Below are 26271 nucleotides of genomic sequence, written 5' to 3' on the forward strand. Positions count from 1 at the left end.
TCATACAAAACACAGTTTATTCGACAGTGTCTAGGTCCAAGTACCAACAGACCCCATACAAAATAAAAAAAAAAAAGGAAAACAAATGCTACAAACTTCCAAAGGACATAGATAACTTCCATCTACACAAAACTTCTCCTTAAAAATACATTACCATTAACACAAAAAAGTATTGATTAAAGATCATATATGTAAGGGGATTCCCGTCATATGTAAGTGATATTACATAACAAGCCTGGTAAGATGCTGAATGGGTGAAGGAGGGCGCGGTGAATCAGAGTGAGAGTCAGAGACTGTACGTGTGTTGGTGTATTTTCTTCTTCCACAGACTGGGAGAAGGGGGCAACAGTCAGTGATGCAGCAGTCATGTGGGCAGGAAAAAGAAAAGATAAAAGAGGAAATTAAAAGAAAGGGACGAGAGGTAGCGAAGGGGTGCGCAGAGAGGTAGCAGATAGCGAGAGGAAGATTTCTAGAAGAGGTAGCTAGCGGATGAACGAGGAAGAGGTAGCAGAGATACTAACAGTGCTAGCGAAGGTGGGGGCAGGAGTGTTTGGGGTTAAGACTTCACTTTAAAAACAACCGTATTCACGCTTATTATTAACCTGTGTGTCGACTATGGAAAGGTACGAGGCGGCGAACGTGTGATGCTATTTTGTTTTTGTATGAGAAGAACCAGCTCAAATTGAGGACAACTGGGAAACTGCATCTGCTGAGAAAGACTGTGTCACACGATCAAAAGCTCCAGAACAGCTACTAAATGGGTCAAGCAGCGAGATTATTAAACCTTAACTGCTTTTCCAGGGGTGAAGAATGGACTGTCGAGCTCCATAATCTCGATGAACAGCTGATTACTAAAATAGTTAGAGAATACCTTTCAAATCGATTACTGATTTCACCAAAGTAAATAAACATTCAGTGGTTGTTCCCCTTGCTTATGTACCTTTTTATTTTTACTGCAACATCACAGGACACAGGGTTTCAGAACTGAACTGTGAAATCCAGATTGCTTCTTGCTCGTAGCCCAGTATTTTTCAGCGTATAGACCACAAATAGGCTGATACACAGAATTGAGGATATTGCTAAGTTTTACCGTGGCTAGTGGAGAAAAAGCAAAAACGTCAGAGGTGTGTGCGTGTGAGGTGGGGTTAGCGAGGTAGGCAGCACTAGGCGTTAGGAAATTCTGAGCAGAGGTGCGAGGGGGAGGGGTTTATTCGCTACAGTATCAGCACCTAAAAACATCTACAAGCCCACCGCGGTAAGAAAGAGCGTTGCTCATGTTCTGATGTTTCAGTTGAGCCGCATCACAGCGTCTCCCTCTCTGTAAAGGCTGTGTGAAGGTCAGCAGGAGATTATATGTATGTACGTGTGTGTGTGTGTGTATGTGTGTGTGTGTGTATGTATGTATGTGGTTGTCCAGTGCTTTCGTGGCAGGGTCTGGCCAAGTTGGTGTGTGCACGCAGCCTCCAGTGTGAGCCTCAGCTTAGCTTACATTTCTGTGTGTGTTACAGTGCTGTGGTTGGTGCGACAGAAGCTGTGGATGATGGTGTGTTCATCTGTCTGTCCTTCCTCTGATGCTTTAACCGTGGGTCACCTCTCATGTCATCGGAGCTGAGACTTCTGCATTAACGCTTTAAAGAAAACACTTGTATTTTCCTTATCGACAACAAACCCAGTTAAAGGCTCAAACCAACCATGAATCAAGTCCCGCCTGACATTTTTTTTCTTGGAGCCACACACACGATGGGCTAACACGTTGCTGGTTTTGGTCTTTTCCTGGGGTTTGTTGACAATAAGAAAAAAATATAATAAAGCCAGTCGTATTCTTTGACTTCATTGATACAAAAAAGTTTCTGTCAAAAAAATCAGATGCACTTTAGAAAATCATCTTCAGACTCTTCTACCCTGTTGAGACAAATCTGCTGCCCTTTCGGAGGGTGTGTCCCAATCCTTGACTCAAACATGGCAACCAGTTGAGTAAGTTGCAGTATTTACAGATGCCATCTTTGTTTGGGTCAAGGACCGGAGATGAATCAGATTACACGACCACCTCACTGCAGCCTTTTAGGGTTTATTTTTTTGTCCGTCAATCTGCTTTGTTTTTCCAATACACACATTCTTGATAATTAACTGTCATATTTTTAGCTTTATAGCTCAACTTAATCATGAACAACTTACATGAGGTACACACTGTGGTCAGAGGAGGCAGACGCGTGAACCGCCATCAAACACTCGGTCTTGAACACACACACACACTAACAGACACACACACACAAAGATCTACAGTGTATCGTTTCAAGAGGAGCGAGAGGTAGATACTCGACGAGACGAGAGTGAGGGCAGGCTGGGTTCCCCTCTGCGTGTGTGTCTGTGTTTTATTCATATTATTGTCGGAGTCATCAGTGTTTGTGTGTTACAGCTCAGGTTGCTTAGAGCATGCACAAACAAACACACACACACACACACACACACACACACACACACAACCCTGCATGTCTGACCGGCCGTCTGGTCTCACTAGCTCCCCCTTGTAAGTGGCCTTGAAAAAGAGGCATCAGACAAGAAGAGGTGTGTGTATGCGTGTGTTAAAGAGAGACGGGAGGAGGGGGTTACAGTGTTATTTAAAACAGCATTGGAAAGAGAAAAAAGTCGAGACAGACTGAGGCTTTTATCTTTTCTGTCTCCTTGTCTTGTTTTCTGTACACAGAGTCATTCTCTCCAGCCTCCACCTGGCCCAACAGAGCAGAAAACAGTGTTTATTACTAGACCACCTTTGCCGCTGTGCCCTGAGAGGAAATCTGGATGTGTGTTCATGTGTGAAAAATTGGGTTACCCTTGCCACTGAACCCTGAGTGTGTGTGTGTGTGTCCTGTGATGAAGTTTATGGTAGTTGTTGAGGAAAAAATATTGAGCCAGTAGCAAAGGCCATCAAAAAGGGACTGAGGTTCAGAGATAGTTTTGTGTATGTGCTTTTGTTTGTGTGTGTGTGTGTGTGTGTGTGTGTGTGTGTGTGTGTGTGTGTGTAGGTCTTAGTTGTCAGCCACTCGTCCACTCGGGGGCGCTGCAGGACCCACGGGAGCTGGAGGCATCGCTTCAGGCTGTGCAGGTGCTGGGCCAGGGTCTGGAAAGAGAGCGATGCTGGTTTTAGAGCAGGAAAGAAGCATTTTATGGGGGAAAGGTGACTCCATGGTTTCTTGGCAGTGGTTCCCAACCTGAGCGTCTGGAGTCTGAGCCCTCACAAAGGGCTGGCAGGTAAATCTAAACTGTCACGAGATGATTAACACAGGAGGAAAGACAGTGTTTATCTGTCCAAACTTTCGTCGAATCTTTGTTTTAATGTCTAGTATTACTTGTAAAAATATTAAAATGCAACAAATAAGGGAACATTAGTTTTTAAACTACTAAAACAACGGTCACCTATCAGGTTAATAGCAGCCATTCAGTGTTCTGTAATGAGTCTGCCAGGCTGTTAATTATCAACATAAAAGTGCCGGAAAACCTCTGTTAATGTTTCAAGAACATACAACTGGAAAACTTTGATTTAAAATAGGTTAAATCCCTCAACACTGTTCTTAAAGTATCTATGAGCAAAACGCAACTACAAAACAGGTGGAAACACAGACACAAAGTCTGCCAAAGGTAAATTTATAATGGAAAATACTAGTAAATCTCTTTGCTTTACTTTAACAGATGCCATGATGCTGCTGCCTGATTTGAGTTATTGTTTGGCTGCAGAGTCAAAAACGTTGGAGAAATCAATGCAACCTACACGCTTAGTGTGTGATGTGATGCTAATGAGCAGCAACGACCCAAACGTTTAGCTGCAGCTGACATTCAAAGTAAATACCAGCTGTCAGCTCCTGGGTCAAAGCAGTATTTGGATTCCCAGAAGCCCGTTTTTTTCTTAGTTTGTTTGTGGTGTATTAAACGGTGTACACAACACCAAAAACAGATGACCGAGAGTTTGCTTAATAATCTGATGTACACAAACGCAAAAGACGTTTGTACTCACACATGCCGTTAGGAGCTCCGGGGTGGCGTGGGGGCATCATGGGAGGCATGCCACCAGGAGGGGGGCCAGCAGAGGGCGGGCCGGGCATCATACGTCCGGGCATCGGTTGACCCGGTCCCATCGGTCCTGCAGTACCAAAAGTATAGAAGAGACAAATCAGACGTGTGGAGATTTGGAGGAGAGGATGAACTGCAGCACAAAAAAACTGGAAGGATTTTTTTTATTTTTATGACAGAACTTGATAAAACATAAAACACAGAACACACAATTTCTCTTCTTACAATCCCAAAGTTTCTCAAATATAAATTGTAGGTACTGCAGCAAAACAACTGGTTTTGCAATAGTAGATTAAACAATAAACAATTACAGACAAAACACCAAGACACAGCAACAGAAAAGGAAATAATCTCCATCTCTTTGCTTTGTCCCTCTCTTTCTGCTCACTTTATTATTTATTATTATTTATTATTATATTTATTATATAGGACCACATGCTCTGTGTTTGTCTCTCACCTGTCTGTCCTGGGTGGTGAGGGGCCATGGGGTGGTGACCCATTGGGGGGTAGCCAGGGTGCATGGCAGCGCCGGGCGGTGGTCCTCCGTGGTGGGGTGGTGGCGCTCCGTGGTGCGGGGGTGGTCCTCCATGGTGTGGTGGGGGTCCTCCGGGGTGCATGCCCGGTTGAGGGGGCCCTGGGTGTGGTCCAGATCCAGGGGCCTGTCCCTGTCCTTGGGCCTGGGCGGCTGCAGCAGCGGCGGCGGCGGCGGCAGCAGCAGCTTGCTGCTCCATCTGCTGTCTTGCCTTCATCTCAGCATATTTGAGCTGCTCCATGTGGAACGCCTGACGCTCGGTGAGCAGCTGCTGCCGCTGAAGCTCCAGCTGCACAGAGAGACGGAGGGAACACAGAAAAAGACGATTAGATTCAGAGACTTGTTATAATCAACACCAAGAACGACTGGCAGCCAAACATCAATAACTGGTACATGAGCACACGCACAGTGGTTAATTAAGCTTCGTTGCACGACATATGAGGGTCTGTAAAAAGGTCACTGGGTGTCATTGGCAAATTTACCCTCCATTAAAAGTTAGTATAAAAGATTGTGTAAGAATATTTATGAAGTGTTCCTTGCCACATTTTCCTTCTGTGATTATAGGAACACTTACTTTCCTTGGCTCCTTAAACTTTGACAATTTTATCAATAATTTAATATGATACAAGACAAAATCAAATGGAGATATGTGGTTTGATGCATCTGCAAAATAGCAGCATGCACTAAAAACATGTTTAATAAATGTTATAGTATAGACTGTGTAAAACTGGTGCGTCTTTGTTGTTGTGCGTGTGTTTTTTTTTTTAAGTTCAGTGTTTTACACTCGATGGCAGCAGCAGAGCTTTGGTTTCTCTCCAGTCTTCAGAAAGCTTATGTAAACCAGAGTCCTTTTCATGCACTATTTACAGCTGTGAAACTGGGCTGCGCTCCCAATGCCTCCACCGTGAAAACACAGTTTTACACTCGCAGTCGTGTCTCCAGGGATTGTCCCGGGGCAGGACACACACACACGCACACACAGAGCTGAGGGCTTTTCATTTGCCCTGCAGAAGCAGGTAACAGTTTCACTTGCCCACAACCGCTTTGCTCTGGAAAATGTTCTATTTGCAATTCAGTTCCCTCACAAAGAACTGATTCTGTGTCCTCTTCAGTCTCTGTGGGTTTATTGGCCAACACTGGCAGATGGATTCCAAATATTCACTGACCACCTACCTCAGTTTAGCCACCACAAGAAGTCGGGCTGTGTGGCACAGTCCCACTAATTCCCAAAAGCCTGTATTTTAATTCACTGCTTTCTTTTTTATCCACATATTTTTTGCTGTTGTTGGGTATAAGAACAATTAAACAATATCTTTGTTAATCTGAATTGTAAAAACGTGACTTATCTTAAAAAAAAAAACAAAAATAAGAAAAAAAAAGATTTAATTCACAGTTCAAACCAGTAAATAATCAAAAAAGAGAGCGAAGATTTGTGATAAGCACTGACAACCAGCATAAAACAAGGAGTTTTCAAATACTGAATCTAATGGTTACTCTTCTGGCAGGTGAATAGTGTGAGCAACTTGAAAACACCTGAAATTATTAAAATAATCTCTTGTTGAAGCTTTAATCTGTCCTCGCAGTTTTTATGAGCTCAGAGTAATACATACACATCAAGCAACACTGGTAAGCTTCTCATATTTTTCCATCGCGGACCAGTTAAAAATGATAAAGCTCAGCAGCAGATTATAGCAGCTGCAGCTTATTAACATGAATTCCACAGCTACAGCAGTTCAGTTGTGTGGCTGATGTGCTCTCTGACACACCAGTGTCTTTACTTGGCTAAAGAAGGAAGAGAAACATGAATCTGCAGCACTGCTCGACAACTGTAAGCACACGGTGTGTTCTGTAGTTCAACAAGGTCAGCAGAGTCTCTGGAGAAAGCATCTAGCTGACTGCATGAGTCATTTACAGGAGAATCCAAGTTAAACTTTCATCGATATGTCAATAATTTAAGATCATCAACTTGAGGTTCTGCTTCAAGACCTTTAATCCAAGTAGCTGTTGGAAATAAAAGGTGTAAAAGTAAGTGGGGTACACCTGTGTTGGATATTTGCTCTTCACTTTCAGATAATTAGATGATACTTAACCAACAGAACTGAGAACTGAATGTGAGTAGGTTGTAAACGTGTTATATTCACTCTTTCATATATTTAAATGTACACTTTAGGGAGTGGGTGTGACTTCGAACTGCAGGATGAGCTTATGTTAACAGACAACCTTCATTATTCATAAGCTCAGCTGAAACCCCTTACTGAGTGCGTAGAGAATATGAGTGCTTGCAATAATTAACACTGTGCCATCTTTCCTAGTTGTGCGCGGCCACTGTTGGTCAATCACATCTGCATTTAATATGAGGTTTGACATTCAGAAAGCACAACGTCTTTTTGACTTACAGCCTCTTTCTCTCGGTCCATGATGGTCTCGAGCTCCTCGAAGTGCCTCAATTTGATCTCCAGCTTCTTCATCTGCGTCTCCACCAGCAGAGCAACCAGGGACTTGATCTTCCTCTCCTCCACTGCTGCCAAGTGCTGAAAAGATGGAGAAACAGGGGGGACAGAAAGTCGGTGTCTAATCCTGTCGCGAGCGTTACATTAAGACATGATGAAACTAAGTTCAGGGCATTCTGGGAGTTAATCTGAGACCAGCAGCTCGTTGCATTTTCTGTTGCTGTACCCTGTTCTTTATATATGTCACACATTTCACAGAATCCGCTTCAACAATCATCAGAAAACAAAGTATTTCACAAACATTCACCTCTGTGCACAGAAAGGACAGATCAGTACCCATCAGCAGAATGAGAGATTTCTAGTCTTCTGCATTCTTGCCTATTGAAGCCTTAGTAAATAAAATTTGAGTAAAACCAGGAGGAGTAAAAATAAATAAAAGATAAAAATGACTCTGCAAAATTTCCAAAATAATAACCCGAGTGAACTTTGGAAAATCCGACTTGCTAAAGTGTATGTGTTCGCTGTGGTTCGGTCAGCTCTTCCATAGTCTCTCACCTTGGCTTTGGTGGCAGCAGATGCCAGAGCAGCAGCAGCGGCAGTGGCGATATTTCCCTCTCCAATGTCATGCTCCAGTTTCTTCCTCTTGTCCTCTCCCTCCTCTGAAGACGCCTTCTCCTCCTTATCCTTCTCCTGCTCTGAGGACGATGTCTCCATGGCCTCCTCCTTATCCTTGTCTGACAGTGACAAACAGAAACACAACCACTGCAGAGTGTTTTCTGAACATCAGCATCGACAGATAAAAATTTCTTTCTGCGCTTAACTTCACTGAATAACAGTCATAGAACAAAATACAGGAAAGGTTTCCACACGATGTCTTAGGTTCGCAACTACAACATTTTTAATAATTAGTGATGAACCCCTGAAGGTGACCTTTTATACTGCAGGAGTAAAGCTGAAACGATTGATTGATTAATCAACAGAAAAAATAATGTGCAACTACTCTGACAATCATTTAAGTCATTTTTCAAGTTGAATTGCGGCCTGCATCCTCGTTCCAGATTCTTTGTGAATTTGAATTCGCTGCTTTTCTTTGTCAAATTCTGTAGCAAACTGAATGTCTTTGGGTTGTGAACCGTTGATTGAGCATCTTGACTTTAGGAAATTTTGATTTTCACTATAATCGACTGATTGAGAAAATAACTTGCAGGCCACTTGATAATGAAAATAATAGCTGCTGCAGTAATTTAGAGCAAACTGCTGATGAAAACTGTAACTGCGAGTTTAGGAACTCAAAGTGGGACGAGTTCTTATATTTCGTCGTGACTCTCAGTGTTACCTGCTGGAGCCGTCTTTGCCTCTCCTCCTTCCCCTGTCTCCTCCTCGCGCTCCGAAGCCTCCGTTCCCTCCTTCTTCACCTTGTCTGTGATCTCTGTCTTGTCGCTCTTTTCTGCAGACTCACTGGGCTTCTCTGCCTCGTCTTTCAACTCCGCCTGAAGGATTAAGACACAGGCAATCAATTAGTTGTAATAATTAGTTGGCCCTGCTAGTGACACCAGAAGTAAGAACAAGTCTGACTTTGAGATATGACTTTAGCTTGGGTGTACGAGTGTTGCACATTGCTTAAAGAGGGTAGCAGTCTTAGTAAAACATTACAGAGAAAAAAAAACATGCAAAGACGGACATAAAAAAATGGAAGAAATCTGAAAACGGACGAACAAACAACCATAACAGGTAAATGTAGCTGTGCAACTGTTAAATGCTGTGATGCTCAGGGCACATGGAATAATAGGTCCTGTTGTGACCCTACTTATGTTTTGGAGACAATCACTGACAAAGTCACTGGTTAATGGATGGTAATTAGGAAGCCATCAACAACTGAGCGGTCCAGCAAAGTGGGGACAATGTGAACGTTTGAAAATGCCATTAAATTCACCCGCTGGGCCTTTCCAAAGCAAGACACATGGACCCAACGTGGATGAATGGAAAAATTAACTTTAAACACCGAGTGAGAGAGGACAAGTGTTGGAAAACACACAGAAGTGAACATTTATGAGAGTCATAACGATGGTATGATATTTAATACACTAAAATAGAGGTATTTCTAAAAGTACTGCACAATATTTTAAGTGAGATAGTTTTTCTGAATGTTGTAACAACAATTACACGTGACAATTAGTTTTCATATTTTATGGGATAAAGTCTCGACACTCTCTAGCTGCATTTAAGTTTTAATGTGTCCAAAAACTATTAAAAACACATCAGTGAGCCGCTGTTGCACTGGGAGACATGCTCCTTCATTACCATGAACACACACACAGTAGTTTATTTTGACTCGGCCCCACATACCCTGTCCTACTGCTGTAAATACTCACCAGAACACCAAATATGTATTAATGTGCTGCTGAAAATAGTCCCCAACAAGGATAAAAACATAATTTATTTCCAGCCTTGTCTGTTTCATTTGCAGAGGTTTGCTTTACACCATTCGTCCCCAAAGGAAAAATGAAAAAACGGGTTTTCCGTAAGTGACAACATTGAAAAGTTGGTCTTACCTTATCAGCTTGTTGGGAGTCTGTGTCAGTGTCCATCTTTTCTGGCTCTGTGGTTTCTGTAAGTGACAGCGTGAGGAACAATGAGCATCACAGAAATGAACTGATCAACATGGTAGATTTTCATTGCAACACAACAGTCCCCCATTAATTCTTTATGCTGCCAAAAACACAAGAACGTGAGGAAGAAATAAGGTGGGACTGCATACATGAATTTATAATCACAAAGATTACACAACAAATTAAATGTCATGCATCTGTAACAGAATGAGGTGACACCGACATATTGTCCAGTTTGAAATTAACCAGGTATTTGTTGATTGAGGTAAACAACATCAAAAACAGATGTTTTCGGGGAGGACGTCCAGAGAGGAAATTAAGGTCAAAAGCATTTTAAGCAAACAGCCACCTCCCCTGGGAAGGGGGTGAAATGGGCACACGCACACGCACACACTCACAAATGACCAAACACACACGTGACCGGGTGAATACATGTGTACGGCTGAGTGTTAAACCATGTCATGGGTGCACTTGAGCGTGTGTTAAAGGTTTGAATATTGACTGTGTGATGTGTGCGCCGGTTGAATGCTTCAGGCCGGGCGAGGCACTGAACGCATTAAAGCTTATTGATTGCAACAGTGACTCTAGAGGGCTTTAATTCAGGTATAATAAATGATTGGTGTTTTGTGTGTGTGTGTGTGTGTGTGTGTGTGCGTGTGTGGGAGACTAAGCAGCCAAAGAGGCAGAGAGAAATATTTAAAGAAAGCACAGAGCAAAAACAGAAAGAGAAAGAGATAAGCACGTGGTAAAATGTGATGACCCAGTTTTCTGCTCCCCCTCCTCCCGCTCTCATGCCCCATCTGCCACCGTTGTTTTAATCCACTACCTCGGCAGTATGTGCACACACACACACACACACACACACATATTTCTGTATTGCTCAGCACCCTGCTGTTGGTACTAAGTGACATGCATATTGCCTTCAAATGTTAAGACAGACCTGCCTCACATTCAGGTAATCATGAAAAAACAACAACAACAAGGATTTGACTACAGGACAACGTGATGACACAGTCCACTCCTCCCTTGGTGTTTACATATCCACACACAAACACTCACACACCGATAATCTGCCATCAAAGTTGCCTCTTCCTGCCCCTGCTGGTGATAGAGCTACCATTTGCTGCCCTCCAGTGGTTGCAGAAGCCATAACACACAAAACCACCAAACCAACTCTGAATGAGATCAAATTTTAAAAGTTACAAGCCCAAAACCACACTTCCCTTTTTCCAACAAACCACTGCTTCAGGTTTTACACAATTTCTCACTTTCATTCACTGACTATTGATTTTTTCCAGGCTAATCAGAAGATCTTAACCGGCACCTTCAACTCCTGTTTCCACCCCACCCCACCTTACTCACCAGTCCTTTCTGGCTCCTCGGGGGCAGTGCCAGCGATGCCGCTGCTCTCCAAGCCAAAGGCGGGGTCCACCTTTCCTGTGCTCCTGGCCGCCTCCTGCACCTTCTTCACATGAGCCTCCACCAGCTCAGCTGGCACCTCCTCACGCACACGGGAAAACTCCTCTGTAGACAGAGAGTGTTATGTGTGTTAATTTACAATTAACACACTCATTAACAGATCTCAACGATGTTTCAGCTTCCTCCCCTCCATTCTCACCTAGGGCTGCCTTGGCAGCGGCAGACGCCACTCGGGGGTCGACCACAGAGGCGAGGAAGGCTACTGTGCTCATGACTGGGTTTCCAGACTGGCTGAAGGGTATGGGTTGGTAGGCCAGAGGGCCGAGAGAGGTCTCAGTGCTCTCCAGGTACGGATCCTCGATGGGCAGCCGCAGGAAGTGGAGGATACACTCATCCTGGGTACGTGAACCGACATGCTCTGACACTTTGTTCCAGTCGTCTTTGTACATCTCCAGGGCCTGGGAGAAGGTAAGGGGAGTGAGTATGCAAGTCTCACAATCAGAAAAACAACAGAAGAGCGGGAGGACAGAGGTACAGACTAAAGAGTTGTAAGGTGTATGATGATGGGATGGAGGGAGAGGAGGAGGGTGTTATATACTGTGGAAGGGTGGGTGGAGGGATGGCTTTCAGAAAGGGAGAGAAGATTTACAAAGCCCAGAGGACGAAGCAAGATGATCATATAGAGAGGAATTCTGTTAAAAGAAGGAGGAATAAGAGTGACAAGTGGGGAAGGGAGAGGGCAACAACAGCAAGTGGGACTCACCTCTAGCAGCAGTAGAGTCTCCTGCTCGGTCCATTCCCTGGTGGAGCTGACTACTTTACCCTGCAGGGACGCAAAACCACATTAAGATAGGTAATAAGACAGTGCAAAGACAAGGAAGAGGTAGACCAGGAAAGTCTTTTCACTGTATTTTAAGTGGAAAAGGAGAGCAGTTTTCATCAATTGCCTCCTTAGCTTCCCATATAGAGTGGACAAATGACATTTTAGGTCTTTTTGAGGATGTATTACTACTATTGTTCTGCCATTTTCTCATTATTTACACCTTAGAAGCCCTAAGAAATTATCTCACCACCCCACGGAGGATTGCAGTCTTAAAAGCTGAGAACACATTCAGGATGATGAGTGAGTTATGTGCTGACCTTGGGGCCTTTCTTGTAGAGGTCGGTGCGAAGGCCGAAGTTCTGCAAGTCGATGGGCTTGTCTTTGCCTTTGTCTCCAAAGTTGGGCATTGGCTGTGGAGGGGGAATCTGGAGGGATGAAACACAGCACATTGATTAGACGCACATGTAGAGATCTTTATAGCAAGTTTTCACTGTGCTTTAAAAATTCAACTTATCACAGAATTAGCACAGGAGGTACTGGACGGAATGCGTTATCATGCAGCTGTGATTTTCTGAAGCTGTCCTTACCGGTGGGGGTCGGTGGTTCAAGGGCATGAGGCCAGAGGGTGTGTCAGCCAGCACAGTGAAGTGGGGTGTAGGTGGAGGTCCCATAGGCAACGGGCGACTCTCAGCGTCAACCTGGTAGTTCACCAAACCCCACTGCTCCAAGAACGCATGAACCCTAAAGACAGATAACAAAGGCATTTAATATACTTTTATTCTTTTGAGAATTTTTATAATTTTTTTTTTCCAATTTATTCATGAAAAATCTCACATTTGCTCTCATGGCTCAGGAACTTCCCAGTAGGTGTTCACTTACATAAACTAATACAGTAACCTATTCTGCTGTTCTCAGGTCCAACATTTAGACTCCACAAAAATCTTTCATTGTGCCACAATCTGTTTTGAGGACAGTAAGTGACAAACAACAGAGCCATCCAAGCTAAGACTGCACATGCTGTGGGACTTAGCTCACCTCATGATGGCACAGACATCCCCGGTCAGGTTTCTGCGGCAGGAGGTGGAGGTAAGGTACTCCTGAGGGTTTAGCCGATACGTGTCGATCATGAAGTTACGGTAAGCCAGGTAACTGTCGAGGAGAACCACACAGAGATCAGCACGACAGGGGAAGCATCACTCGGGGTCTATAGCCACCTCTCTGGTGGTCTGTAATATAATTTGTGGCTGTGTGTGTATGATGGGCGTGTGTGTGTGTATACATATAAACTCACATTTCTGGAGTTTTGGATTTGTTCTTTCCATTGAAGAATTCAGGCAAAGCTCTTCTCTCAATCTCATGGATGCTGGCAACAGAGAAAAATAATTATAAAGTAGAAACATGACTAAATGCTGTTCAAAGATGTAATCTTTTAAAACCTACAAGTCATATTTAAGAGCAACTCTGCTGACTAATATAACCTTTATGAAATAAAAATACCACACTAACTCTCCTCTTGATTTAGGAATTAACAAAGCCTCTTATCTCCCAAACTCACTCTGGCCACATGGAATTTGTGGCAGAGGTCTAACATTTTCATTATTACAACAAAAGAGGAAACAAAAAGCAAAATCTGCAAAATTGTCAAGACAATCTGTGTAGTAGTAGCAGTTGTAGTGTATTTATACCCATTCCCCAACTCTTACCAGTTGTAGTCGAACCAAGCAGCGTAGCTGGGGATGATGATGTGGTGAGTCTGTTCGGTCACGTTGTCCTCGCCAGCATCTATCAGCCGGTTGATTTCCGCTTTGCCCTGCTCCTCGTCATCCTGCAAAAAGAGACAGAGTCAGACACGTCGGCATGATTAGGTCTGGTTTTGTGTGAGCATGACTGAGACACACTAAAGAACTTTTTAAAAGCTCTGTATCAAGAACGACTGCGACACTACTCCGACATTAATGCTTCATTAATTAATTATTCATTTTTCCTCATGATTAGTAATTTCTAATACTTGTTGGTTATAGTTGAGTGACAGCATCACTTTAATAACTTGTGAGTGTCCACTTGTGCGATTTTATACACTAAACAATTATTTAGCTACAAATTTGGTTAAAATCTTGTAAAAAGGGTAAAGTAACGCTGTTTATGTCCGTCCTCTCATTCACACAAGCCCACGGTGTTTGGTTTGACAGAGGGGAAGTCTGAGTCCTCAGTGATCTTACCTTTCCACCAGACAGCACAGAGTCATCCTCCATGTCATCTGTAAGAAATAAAAAAAAAACAGATTTCAGCTGAGATGTATCATGTGGCCGACGCTTATATTTGTAAATGAATCAAGACTGATTAATGTTCTGAACTGAACTGCTTAATGTTACACATACCTAAGTCGGCCACATTCCCTCCTTTCACTGGAGTATTTTCACTGTCTTTCTTTGAACTTGCTGTGTATGGAGGAAAAGAGAAAAGACGGTGAAGGACAAAAAGAATTAAAAAAAAAAAATTCAAAGAGAGTTTAATTCAGCCGTGGGCATGGAGGCATTAACCGGCACTTTGGTTTGCAAAGGAGGACACTAAAATAGATTGAGTGAGAATGAGTGTGTGAGTCCGCTGGAATGAAAAAGGAGATTTTTGTAAAAGTGGGACATTGCAGATGGGACTTGGTCTAAAAACAGCATTTTCAGTAAGGATTGTGTGTTTGGTTTTAAGCGGAAGAAGGAGAATACAGATCAAGCTCCACTCATCCACTGTGTGTGTGTGTGTATGCGAATGTCTTCTGGAGATTTTTCATGTCATTCTTATGCCCCGGGGAACAACAACCACACAGGGAACCAGAGAAAACCCACCACAGATGTCAGGCTTAAAAAAATCAATTCATTAAATGACCTCTGTTAGCGATTTGCGGCACTTTTATAATAAATAAATCATCTTAAATGAACGCAGACAAGAAAACAATGAAAGATAAAGAAAAGTGTGTCCGAAAAATAAGCTGAACTATCAATGCCCATGTACAATAAAACTGAAATACAGAGTCCTAGCTGCACAATATGACACTTTAAAAACAGATCTGCATTCTCACACGTTTGGAAATAAAGAGGCTTAATGAAATTTGTTTTTCACACTTCGTCTGATGTCCAACTTGAGGAGGCAGATTCACAAAATACAACAGTTTATATGTCTTAAGTTCTTGTGTGATATGGAGCTGTAAGCAGCTTTTATGTCACCACACAAACAGTAGACACTATATATATGACTATTAGAAAATTACAAGGTACAATCATTTGAAAGATATTGAAAATTATTGTTTGGGAGCTGGAAAACTTCACTGTGCGCACAGCCTCTTCTTTTCTTTCAGTAATTTAATACAGCAGCTATACCCAAACAGAAACTCAGCATTTCTGATAACCTCCGACCAATCATTAGTACTGGAACTTGAAACTTGAACTTTCATAATAAGTTAATCATATCACATCATAGCCTCTGAGAAAGTGCGATAGCATTTTGTAAATTTTCGATCAAAAATATTATCAATAATAAAAACTATTTATTAATCATTCCTGCTTTGACCTTGAGCTACATATTACGGCATCTGATCAAATTTAGAGCAGAACAGCTCATAATAGCAACAGCTAGTACACAATTGATAGCATAGCTCTTGACTGACATCGTTATATGAACTTCTGCCTCAACATGGTTGTTCAGAGAGACTGTGTATTACATCAAAGAAAGAGTCCCACACTAAGCACATACCATTCTTGGACATGCTGCCCTCTTCCATGCTGGCACCAGCTGATGAGTCGTCCATGTCCTTGGTCATGTCCTCCTCTGTGTCCTCCTCCTCGCCTCTGTGGCCCCTTCGCTTCCAGTGAGGCCCGGGATTCCTGACACCAAAGAGTAAACCAAGTTAGAAGTCAGTTACGTTTAACTGGAAAAATACTAAACAAGTTAGAAATTCAGTGCATAGTGCATTAAGAGAACTTCTCAAAATATCTAAAAATCACATTATAAAATACATCAAATACAATACATCAAATACAAGACGTGGCTAAAGCCATCAGCACACATGATCTGAATTTGACTTGACCAAATGTAAAGACAAAGTACTGACAGATGGACTAACACTGTTGTTTGGTTGCCTAATAAGATTTGTTGACCAAAAGAAAAGTATAGAGTAACACCGGCCTTATTGTTAAAAGTCTTTCATTTAACAACTTGAGTTCTTTGCTCTACCTCTTGCAATAAAAAGAAATATTAAAGAATTAGCCTCCTTACCCCTTCTTTCCTCCCTTCTTGCGGGACTCGGCAGGGGTGCTGGGCGGCGAGGGCGAGCGCCTCCTCTTCTTGCCGGCAGAGTTGGCCTTGCGCTCCTTGCGATCGGGTGTACGGGAAGACTGATCAGACAAACCCCGTGTAGCGCAGGGAGCGAGGGATGGAGGATGAGAGAAAGAGCCGCAGAATGAGAGGATGGAACGGTTCCACACACAAGGAGGGGAAGTGTTGGGAGAACAACGGCAGGGAGGGGGGGATGCCGTGGTGGTGGAGGAGACGACCAGGGTTCCTGTATAAATGTCCTCTTAAAATAGCCTCTCTTTCACACAAACCTTCACTTCTGGGTTTGTGTACTGTGGTGAGATATTTATCTGCCATAGATTATCTTTAGCAGACAAACTCCTGTAATGTTAGTTTCAATACTTTTTGGTTTGGTTGTTCACTACCTTTGAACCAAAAGTAACTAAAATATCTCTTTCTGATGAATCTGATCTAATCTGTATGGCCAGTTAATATAATTAGTGCTATTATTATTATTCTAACGATTAGCATAATAGCTAAATAGCGTAAAGTGTGAAGGCATTCCCAGAAGCATAAATAAACTGACCAAGTCAAAATGAGTGTAATTTTCAAAATAAGACTAAATATTATACACAGTCTTAATGAACTCTTCAAATGGCCTTTAACTGGAACTGCCTTTTGCCATGAGAAGTAATTTGTGGCACGTAAACCTATTTTAGGTAACCAGCACGCTGTCTGGCTTCTCAATCCTGGGAAAATGTTCACACTTATTTACCAAACATGGACAGAAACCCTGAAACCCATTAGTAGGAGACAAAGAGAGAGGAAAGGCTTGGAAAGGATGGGCAACAAACAGACAGAGACGAGACGGAGACGAAGGAGGACGCACGACGCACAGTCCATAGAGCATAGCCACATCCAGCAAAACACAAACTTGGAGCAAAGACACTCACACACAGGCACTTACAAAAAAAATCCATCACCAGCTTTCCATACAGTACGGAGCGCATAAGCTGTATTTATATGTTAGCCCATTGGAACATTCGACAATGTCTCTGAATTTTGAATTAATTTGTACTGATGGACAAGTGCCAAAAAGCCAGCTTTCAGACCCAGGACTTTCTGGGGCTGAAATTTTGTCAAAAAGCCAAGCCACACACAGTCACACAGCACAATACCTACCTCCTCCTCCTTGGGGAAGATCCTCTGGCGGAAGCTGACTGGCTTCTTGTTCTCGTCTACCTCGTAGTCTTCTTCGTTCATCCACTCATTGAAGGCATCCGTGTCTAAAACCCACTTGGCGTGGACCTGATGGGGAGAAGGAACGACACAGAGGTAGAGGCGAGTTGTTCACAACGATCAAGTCTCAGTGTGCCGATAGTTTATTATTTGCAGTTTATAAAACAGGAGTCTAATCATCCCGTTACACTGCTGTCCTGATTTTCCTCCAGCGTTTCCCAGTGGAATTGACTCACTTTTGCATGTTAAAAACCTCTGCTCTTTTTCCCTTAAAGTAAATATCTTATTTTGTAAAAATGCATATATTTTATTAAGTTATTGGAGGTGGTCAACCTCTGCTATGACAACACTTCAGAAATCCCTGCAGTAGCCAAAAGCAATGCTTCCTATGTGTATCCCCTTTGAACTAAAAGCCATTAAAAATTTCAAATAAACAAAACTGGATGGTTTGACTTGACACTGGCTGCTAATTTATTCCGTTTCAAAAGCTAATTCACACCAAATGCCACTTTAAAGCTGTAGATGTTAAAATTGCTTGAAGTTCCTTTTGCACAGTTCAGCTCTGCGTGCACCGCTCACCTTCCAGGGCCTGTCAGTGCTGGGAGGATCCTCCACATCACCATCCACCTCACTGGCTGACACCCAGGTATCATAGCTAACAGAACAAAAAAACAGTCATGACTCAGTGATCACTAAGTCATCATAAATCACATGGTAAGAACACAGATCTGTGAGTGTTGTGTGTGAAAGCCTCTCTACTCACCTGTCTGGGTAGAGACCCCAGTGCACCAGCACCTGCTTGTCTTTCCTCATGACAGGACGAAGCCACTCCTCTGCAACACACAAAAACCAATGCTGACAAATATACACACACACTGACCAACAAGCTTTAAGAATATGGAGCATTTTACACAAGAATTATTGCTGTGATGGTGAAAATGGTACTGAGAACAATAAGGAAGGGAACTTATCCAATTCCACCTTACCTTCTTCTTGTTGGGATGGTGAGGGGTAAATGTGGTGGGTGGCCTTTGACTTATCATCAGTCATGGAGCCCTGTGAGGGACAGAAGGGAAAAAATAATAAACAACTAAAGAGAAAGATACAACAGAGTTTGCCATTAGGAACAAGTCATCTCTACTTGAGTGAGGAATCTTTTCATTCCTCAGGCATCACTGGCTGTTCTTTTGTATGAAGTTAAGCTCACCTGGTGCCTTTTGATGATGTCTTTGAGCTTACTGGCCTGTTTCTGCTCGATGTCCGACGACAGGAAGACGGTGGGTCGAGTCAAGCAGTTATTCTAGAAGTACAGAAACATTAAGCTAGAATCAGAAAAAATATTTTAACATACTAACTAATACACTACTTCTGCTCATCTGTCTGTGTAGTTTGGTTAGGTAAAAAAATGCAAGATAGAAAAAACAACAACGCCATTACTAGATTATGTGGGTCAGATCCAAAAGACTTCAGAACAGCAGATTAATGTCAGTTCACCAAAACAGTACATTTCTGGTTTTAACAACCACCAATAAAATGAAGCCTAAAGGCTACAACTAGTTACTTTCTGTATGCACAGGAGCATCACAATGACAAAAATCAAGTTTATTCATACATCTACAGACAAAGCAACAAACATCTTAATTAGAGATACTGCCCTGTTTATCAGTCAGCAGCTTGTGAAGTGCAGAGTATGGGTCATACCTGGACCAGGTTCTTCTCTACATTTAAGAACATTTCCACATTCCTGTCCATTCGGGAAGGATTCTGCAGGTCAAATCGACGCCTGGGAATGATGGACAGAAAACGGTAAAAAAAAACAATGTGATGCTGTTGCATCGTTCCAGCACAGTACCCAAGCAAATCAAATTAGATATCTACATTATTCAGCGACCTCCTTATGATTATTATAGTTTCAGTTAGTACCTGACAAAAGCTGTTCTGATGTTAAATTCAAGGAAAAAAATAGATACAAAGGAGTTTAAAGTACTATGTCCTGTTTTACCTTATGAGAACAATCACATAGGACTTGTGCAAATAAGTCGCCACCAATCAGCATCCAAAAATACAAAGTCATTATCATTATTAGTTTCTTAGTTCTCAAGAATATGCATAATTTAAAGACTTAAAGAGTGAAAACTCTGCAGCAAGAGAAGCAGCCACATGGATTACAAGTCATGACTATGAGAAGTTTTAAGCTAGGGTCAACAGCAGTTGTAACCACAAGTCAACTCACCAGCCCTGCTCGCTCTTAAACTTGTAGACCGACCCCAGGATGTGACAGAGAGCACCTCCAGCCTTGAAATCCAGGAAACACTTGGCCTGAGAAAAGAAGAGGAAGAAAGAGGATGACACTTCTGCATTTTGGGTATACTCGCTATGGGCTTTACTGATAATCACAAGTGCAACTGCCATCAAGCACAAAAACCATGTAATGTATGTGGTTTTCATGGAACTATAATATGTTTGAGAGTGTGGTGCTCACGGGTAGCTTGGTAAGAGCAGGATTGTTGACCCTGCGCCCGAAAGCGTCCTCCTGGAACTGTAGCAGCTGAACAACCAGGCCAGCCAAGGATTTACTGGAGGGGGAGTCGTTCTGGACATACTGAGACCAGGCAGAAATAAAAGCATTCATTAATTAGCACAAGTCAAAATGATAAACACACGCCTGCAGCTACACATGCCACAAACAGCACATTCTCACAATTACCAGTTAACAGTTAAGGGAGAAAAAGTCACCTTTGAGAAGGACTGCAAACAGAGCTACAACTAGCGATTATTTTCATTAGTGATTAATCTGCTGATTATTTTTCGATTGATTAAGTTATCGTTTTGTCTACAACATGCCAGAAAACAGGAAAGCTTACGGTGAAATCTTAAAATGTCTTGTTTCTGACCAATAGCCCAAAAAACAAAGGCAGTTTTCTATGATGTGTGACAAGGAACAAGACCTGCTTAACTGTACTAGGTACACTAACTGGGTATAAACAAACTCAAGCCAAGCATCTCAGATCGCAAAGCTGACATTTTTATTACAGGTATGCTTCTGTGTTTAAAACGTAGCGTCGTCTCCAAAACTGCATCCACAATACCTCATCTTGGATAAAAGAATCGGATTACTGCCCGTTTCTTTAATTTAACCCACCAGGTGTGTCAGTGGGCTTGGATGAAAGCATGAAGAGACAGGAGGACCACTCTTTGTTTAGCTAACTGAGTGGGCGAGTGCAGCCTGCACACAGTCTGGTATGCTGCGGTGTTGACAAAACTCAACACTGTTTATTCTTCTGCACAAAATAAGACTGCGCGTATTAAAAATGCACACTTATCTAATAACTATATTCTGACTAGAGTGTGATTTTTATCGGGACGTGAAAAGACAAGCTAGGTCTTCTCAAGCTAACACTGAAAGTTGTTTGACTACATGGTGTCCCGTGATTAACATTTGGTTAGCTTCTCAGGCCTTTAGCCGTGCTGATAGGGGAGTTTAGCTAAAATGTGAAATGAGAAATTCCGAAAATGTTACTTGAACGGTTACTGTAGCTGCAACTAACATCTGCAGCTCGTTCGTGAACATCTTCCCTCTGAATGTGTTACCGATAACGTTACTGGAAGGACGGTTAGCAAGCTAACACCAAGCTAGCTAGGTGGTAAACAACTTGGCTCAAGTAAAACTAGAGCATGTCTACTTTGTGGTATACACTGAACGTTTCTATTAACCGCGTATGAGCCGTTACTCGCAATGTGAAGTAAAGGTTTGCGCAAACAGCCTAAGCCTTTGTTAAAATCAGTTCCGTGTGGCTGCAGCTAGCGGGGACATGAGCGCTCCATTGTGCCAGCGGGACGCGGGCCTTCGTAGAAATCAATGGAGGACCGCAGCAGCTAGCTCACCTTCTTGTAGTGCTTTCCGATCCACAGCCGCACCGTCTCTAGCTGGGATATCGTCTCCGAACTTTCCCAGAATTTTGTAGATGGGCCGCCGTCCTTTTTTCGTCCCACTGCGGTTCCGCCGCCGACCGGACCGCTGGCCGGACCGCCTGAGCCCGTTCCGCCTGCTGTTGTCGCCGCCGTCGCCATTGTGTGTTTTGTTCGCTGGGTTGTCTTTCTCCTCCGCGGCGTCGTTCACCGTGCAAGTTTTCGAATGGTATTGCGCAGCCGCAGAAGCGTTCACACTTTTCAAGTCTCGCGAGTCTCGATGCTAGAACAGGATTTTGTTGTAACTATAGACTGTATAAAAAAGTTGTAACCACAGTCTGTGGTTGTAACTGGAAATTAGAACAGGAAATGTAACTGTGTTAATGCTTTTACTTGCTTTTATATACGTGTTCTTGTCCTTCTCGAGACTGATATATGTATATATATATAAATATGACACCTCTTAATACAGTTTTTTTAGTTGCTTGTTTTAACAGGCTAGTATTTTATTGTCTCAACTGTAGTATTTTGTCGTTTTAACTGAATATGCCTTGTTTGTAAACCCTTTTTTTTCTTCTCTGTCTCGTTAATATGAGTCTTTTGTCTGCTTTTATTTTTTGTAAATTCATCTTTTTGCAATGATTCAAATTTATGCTTCAGCCCATGAATGTTGGTCATGTTTACATAATTGCATTTTACATTTAACTAATGTAATGTAACCTGAAAATATATATTCCTTTAATTTACTGAACGTGTTACAATAATAAGGACTGTTAAATTTACAGTCTGTGCGTGAGGGTCCAGATGGCGCCACCCTGTGGTGACACTGTGCAGCTCAGAGCAGGATTGAATTTTTGCTCATATGAGAGATTAACGTTAAGGGCTGTTTGTCAGCTGATACCAGACTCTTTCTGGCAGGAGAGACTCTGGGTCTCTGTCCATCCAAGGCCAGGAGGTGGAGCAGGTCTACACAATCTTCTCTGCTCTGAAGTTGACAACTCCACCTCTATCATCAAAAGAGGATCACTAGAGACTTTTCTTTATGAGATAAACCAAGAAGTTTAGGTTATCAAGAGAGGGGATGTTTCAGTTCTATCAGGTTGTGATTGAATTTATACTCAAAAAAAAAAAAAAACAACAACATTTGAACAAAACTGTACAGTATGTGCATCCTCATAACCGGTAATCGGTACTGAGCTGCACTTTCTTACTGACATACATGAGGTTCAAAATCAGAAATGTGAACAGAGAAGCCTGACAATGTTGTTATTTTCAACAAGATGATGTAAGATAAGATAAAATATAGGTTGTTGTTTTGGACTCTACACTGAAGCTCAGCAATAAACTGAAAGGGAAACAATAAAGGATTAAACCAGAAGCGCACATCATAAAATCAGGTTTGTTAAATCAGGTTGCTCCATTAAAACTCAATGGTCTTAGCTTTTAAAGACTTTATGATTGTGTTGATCTGCCGCACTGTTTAATTAAGAGCAATAAACAGGATGATACTCTAGCATCACAAACAAGCATAACTTCCAAAAAAATTACAGTTTCAAAGGTGTAAATGGTATATCTTTTTAAATGTAGGAATTTATCTCAACTGTCAGGGTACATAGGTACAGGGTACAAACTCCTCTCCTCAGTAAACTGAAGTTAGTTTGAGCAGCTGTTGCAACTGGCTCGGGTTGGTTTTTGATGCTAAGTGGAGAAACTGTTTCTTCTGTAAAAGTTCTTACTTAATCTTTACACATCTATGATTTTTGAAACCTTCGTTGAATTTTTTGGCAATTGGAAAATTACCAGAACAGCATTTAAAGTATGCTACTGCAGTTTGCAGGCTATATCAGCTGAAGGCTTTACCTAAGCTCCATTTAATACATTTTACATTTTTGTTGATGAGCTTCTACATCAGGTTATTTTTTTCTTTCTGTTTTTTTCAGCAGGGTAGTCCTGTGACCCGTTTTTTATGGCTGTATGTTGTTACCTTGTAAATCCTAGTAAATGTCAGAAATATTGAATCTACATTTACACAGCTACCAGACAAACTATGTTTACAGCAATAATCAATAATTGCCAAGCAATCAGCTTTAATGTTGAAATGGGCCTTATTTAAAGAACAAAAGGACAAGGTCCTCTGTGGCATCTTATCAATGAATAACAACCTGTGCCATGATAAGAAATACACATAAATATCCCCGACATATTCCTCAACACAGCTTAAACAGCAACTCCTCGTCTTCCTCTGAATTGCACGTCAAGGTATGAGGTTGTAATCAAACAGCGATGCTTTGGAGGTTAATTTCATTTTTGTGTGCTTAAGTTTAGGCATAAGGCAAAGATTGTTGTAGGCTTGGGATATGTTTCAGTACATTTCTTTAGCGTAATTCTTATATTGACTCTCTTGTCAGTCTCAACCAGAAGAATGAAGCACAGTTCAACCCTGCTGTTGCTGCTTTTTCTGGGGACATGTTGGGCTTATGTCTATCGTAAGTATGATTTGGCTGTGTGTGATGGATTCATAACAAAACATTACAGTTACAAATAATTCTCGTGCTGTCAAATGGTAAATTAATCACGTTATACTGGAGCAAAGATTAATTTGACTTGGATGTGTTAAATTTTGTGCATACTCTGGTCTTCAGCTTCAACTCCAAACACGAAAACGCTTTGTTCCAAAGCTTACTTAAGTAAAAGTATGCAATTATTATCACCAAAATATACTTAAAATAAATATATAAGTAAAATAACTCACAGTACATCCAAAACGAGCTCTGAAAATGTTAAATTTTTATTTGTCATTGTATTGGATTATTAATATTGATGCATTAAGCACCATTTTAAAATTGTGGGTGACTAGACCAGTGTAGTAGACTACACTACCTACTCAGGACCAAACAGCAAACAACAATAAAGGTATGTGTGTCTTTGTTGCAGAAAATGTGGCTTTGCGTGGCAAAGCAACTCAGTCATATCGCTATGGAGGATTGGGGGATGCCTACAATGCCATTGATGGAAACCGTGAAGCTACTTTCCTAGCTGGTTCATGCACCCATACTATGGAACAAACCAATCCCTGGTGGAGAGTGGACCTGCTGGAGTCCTACATCGTCACCTCCATCACCATCACAAACAGAGGAGACTGCTGTCCAGAAAGGATCAACGGAGCAGAGATTCACATCGGCAACTCTTTACAAAACAATGGTGCCTCAAACCCAGAGTAAGTGAACCTGCTGACGTACTAAAAACAAGGTTTTCCCCAGGAAATTGTTTCACAGAGGTTTTAAACCACCTACATCCTGAAACGTCTTGTCTTGTCGATGTACAATACCTGTAATTTATCACAAACTCAAATTCCTGCCTGGTTTACACCCATGTTCGTCCAGACCCGTTTAATATTTGTAGTGAGGGCTTTGAAGGTGAATAATTTCCAGTAAGGAACATGCTTTGGTCACACTGTTACAAGGTGAATGACTGAAGTTAGATCATATATGTTTGCCTGCTTGTTGGCAGAATGGTCAAATGTTGGCTGTTGTTTCTTTATATTGCTGTTTACCAGTCAACTGCTGCAAAACAAACTCATGCTTTGGATCCTCTCTCTCTCTCTCTGTCTCTCTCCTTTAGGGTTGGTGTGATTCCTGCTATCCCAGCAGGCAGGTCTTTAACGATAACTTTTTCCAAACTTGTGGAGGGACGTTATGTGACCGTGGTTCTGCCTGGTTCCCAAAGGATCCTTACTCTCTGCGAAGTGGAAGTCTATGGTTATCGTGCCCCAACTGGTGAGAACTGAACTTGTGGCTTAAGCCACACAAGATATGATTCGCTTCATGATGCCGTTGTTTTAATTTAATATTCTGTACTGCCATGGTCACACCAGAATTTGAATCGCATTCATTTAAAAGAGGAAAATGGAAAACATGGACACACTTCCTGGCATCAAGTTGAACTAAATGTGCCTTAACTCTAAGTAAGAATAGAAAAGCTTTTACTGCAGTTTCCTCTTACTGTTGCAAAGGGTAACTGTGCAAATAGTTGTGAATTTCAGGTTCAAGACTTACACACATTGTTCTGCAGATAGCATCAAGGAAAACTAGGTGTTAGTGCTGATGTCTGCAGCTATGTCCTTTGTGCAGGTGAGAACCTGGCTCTCCAAGGAAAAGCTACACAGTCATCACTGCATTCTACAGGCATTGCATACAACGCCATAGATGGGAATCGTGCCAGCGACTGGAACCAGGCTTCTTGCACTCACACAACAAACGAAATCAATCCCTGGTGGCGACTGGACCTGGGCAAAACCCATAAAGTGTTTTCAGTTAATGTCACCAACACCAGAGATTCTGTCCCAGAACGACTCAATGGAGCTGAGATCCGCATTGGAGATTCTCTTTCAAACAATGGCAACAACAATCCCAGGTACTTTACAGTCTATTCATTAAAATACTACTATAACTATCTGTCATAGAGATGTTTGGAACAACACACTTATGCTCAATGAAAAAACAAAATCTAAGAATATTGGTTTGGCATTATATTTATGTATTACACTCACACGACACATCTGTTCTTTCAACTGATCACTCATTGAGTTAAAAAAATCATTTGTTTTTCTCCTAGGTGTGCTGTTATCTCACAAATCCCTGCAGGTTTCACCCAAAACTTCCAGTGTAACGGGATGAACGGTCGCTTCATTAACATCGTCATTCCTGGAAGAGCCGAGTACCTGACCCTGTGTGAGGTGGAGGTGTATGGCTCCAGACTAGATTAGATCTGTGGAGGTTCGAAATTTTTAACAATGACGTTTTACATGCAGGTGTTCAGATTCTTCAAACTGAGTGAGAAATCCTGAGCAGAATATAAATGAGTATTGCCTCCGTTGCTTTAGCCTTGAGCCATATCCACTGGTCCAGAGGCAAAACGTGGTGATGAATGTTGAAGAGAGCA

At 42.0% G+C, this 26271-nt stretch overlaps 2 protein-coding genes across 4 annotated transcripts; one reads left to right on the top strand and one right to left on the bottom strand.

The window, feature by feature from the left end:
* On the bottom strand, positions 1-21537 carry smarcc1a (SWI/SNF related, matrix associated, actin dependent regulator of chromatin, subfamily c, member 1a). 3 transcript variants are annotated; one of them, XM_041043896.1, is made up of 28 exons: positions 21307-21537; positions 19904-20023; positions 19655-19740; positions 19123-19204; positions 18629-18721; positions 18408-18477; positions 18185-18254; positions 18001-18076; positions 17365-17490; positions 16165-16259; positions 15643-15773; positions 14277-14336; positions 14118-14155; positions 13602-13723; positions 13190-13261; positions 12934-13047; positions 12486-12639; positions 12216-12323; positions 11839-11898; positions 11275-11533; positions 11019-11180; positions 9600-9655; positions 8384-8537; positions 7603-7781; positions 6994-7128; positions 4523-4886; positions 4010-4135; positions 1-3118 (listed from the first exon to the last, which is right to left on the bottom strand). In XM_041043896.1, the coding sequence occupies exons 1-28, from the start codon at positions 21490-21492 to the stop codon at positions 3027-3029; spliced, it is 3390 nt and encodes a 1129-aa protein (XP_040899830.1). In that variant the 5' UTR covers positions 21493-21537; the 3' UTR covers positions 1-3026. The 3 variants fall into 3 exon arrangements, with proteins under 3 accessions (XP_040899830.1, XP_040899829.1, XP_040899832.1); XM_041043895.1 differs by having other exon boundaries at positions 16165-16283; XM_041043898.1 differs by lacking the exon at positions 14277-14336 and having other exon boundaries at positions 16165-16283.
* Positions 20532-26095, top strand: si:ch211-215k15.4. Its single transcript, XM_041043899.1, has 6 exons — positions 20532-20661; positions 23739-23816; positions 24265-24547; positions 24952-25106; positions 25461-25743; positions 25945-26095. The coding sequence occupies exons 2-6, from the start codon at positions 23753-23755 to the stop codon at positions 26093-26095; spliced, it is 936 nt and encodes a 311-aa protein (XP_040899833.1). The 5' UTR covers positions 20532-20661; positions 23739-23752.
* The last annotated feature ends 176 nt before the right edge of the window (positions 26096-26271 follow it).

Source organism: Toxotes jaculatrix, chromosome 8, assembly GCF_017976425.1.
Source record: "Toxotes jaculatrix isolate fToxJac2 chromosome 8, fToxJac2.pri, whole genome shotgun sequence".
NCBI lineage: Eukaryota > Metazoa > Chordata > Actinopteri > Toxotidae > Toxotes > Toxotes jaculatrix.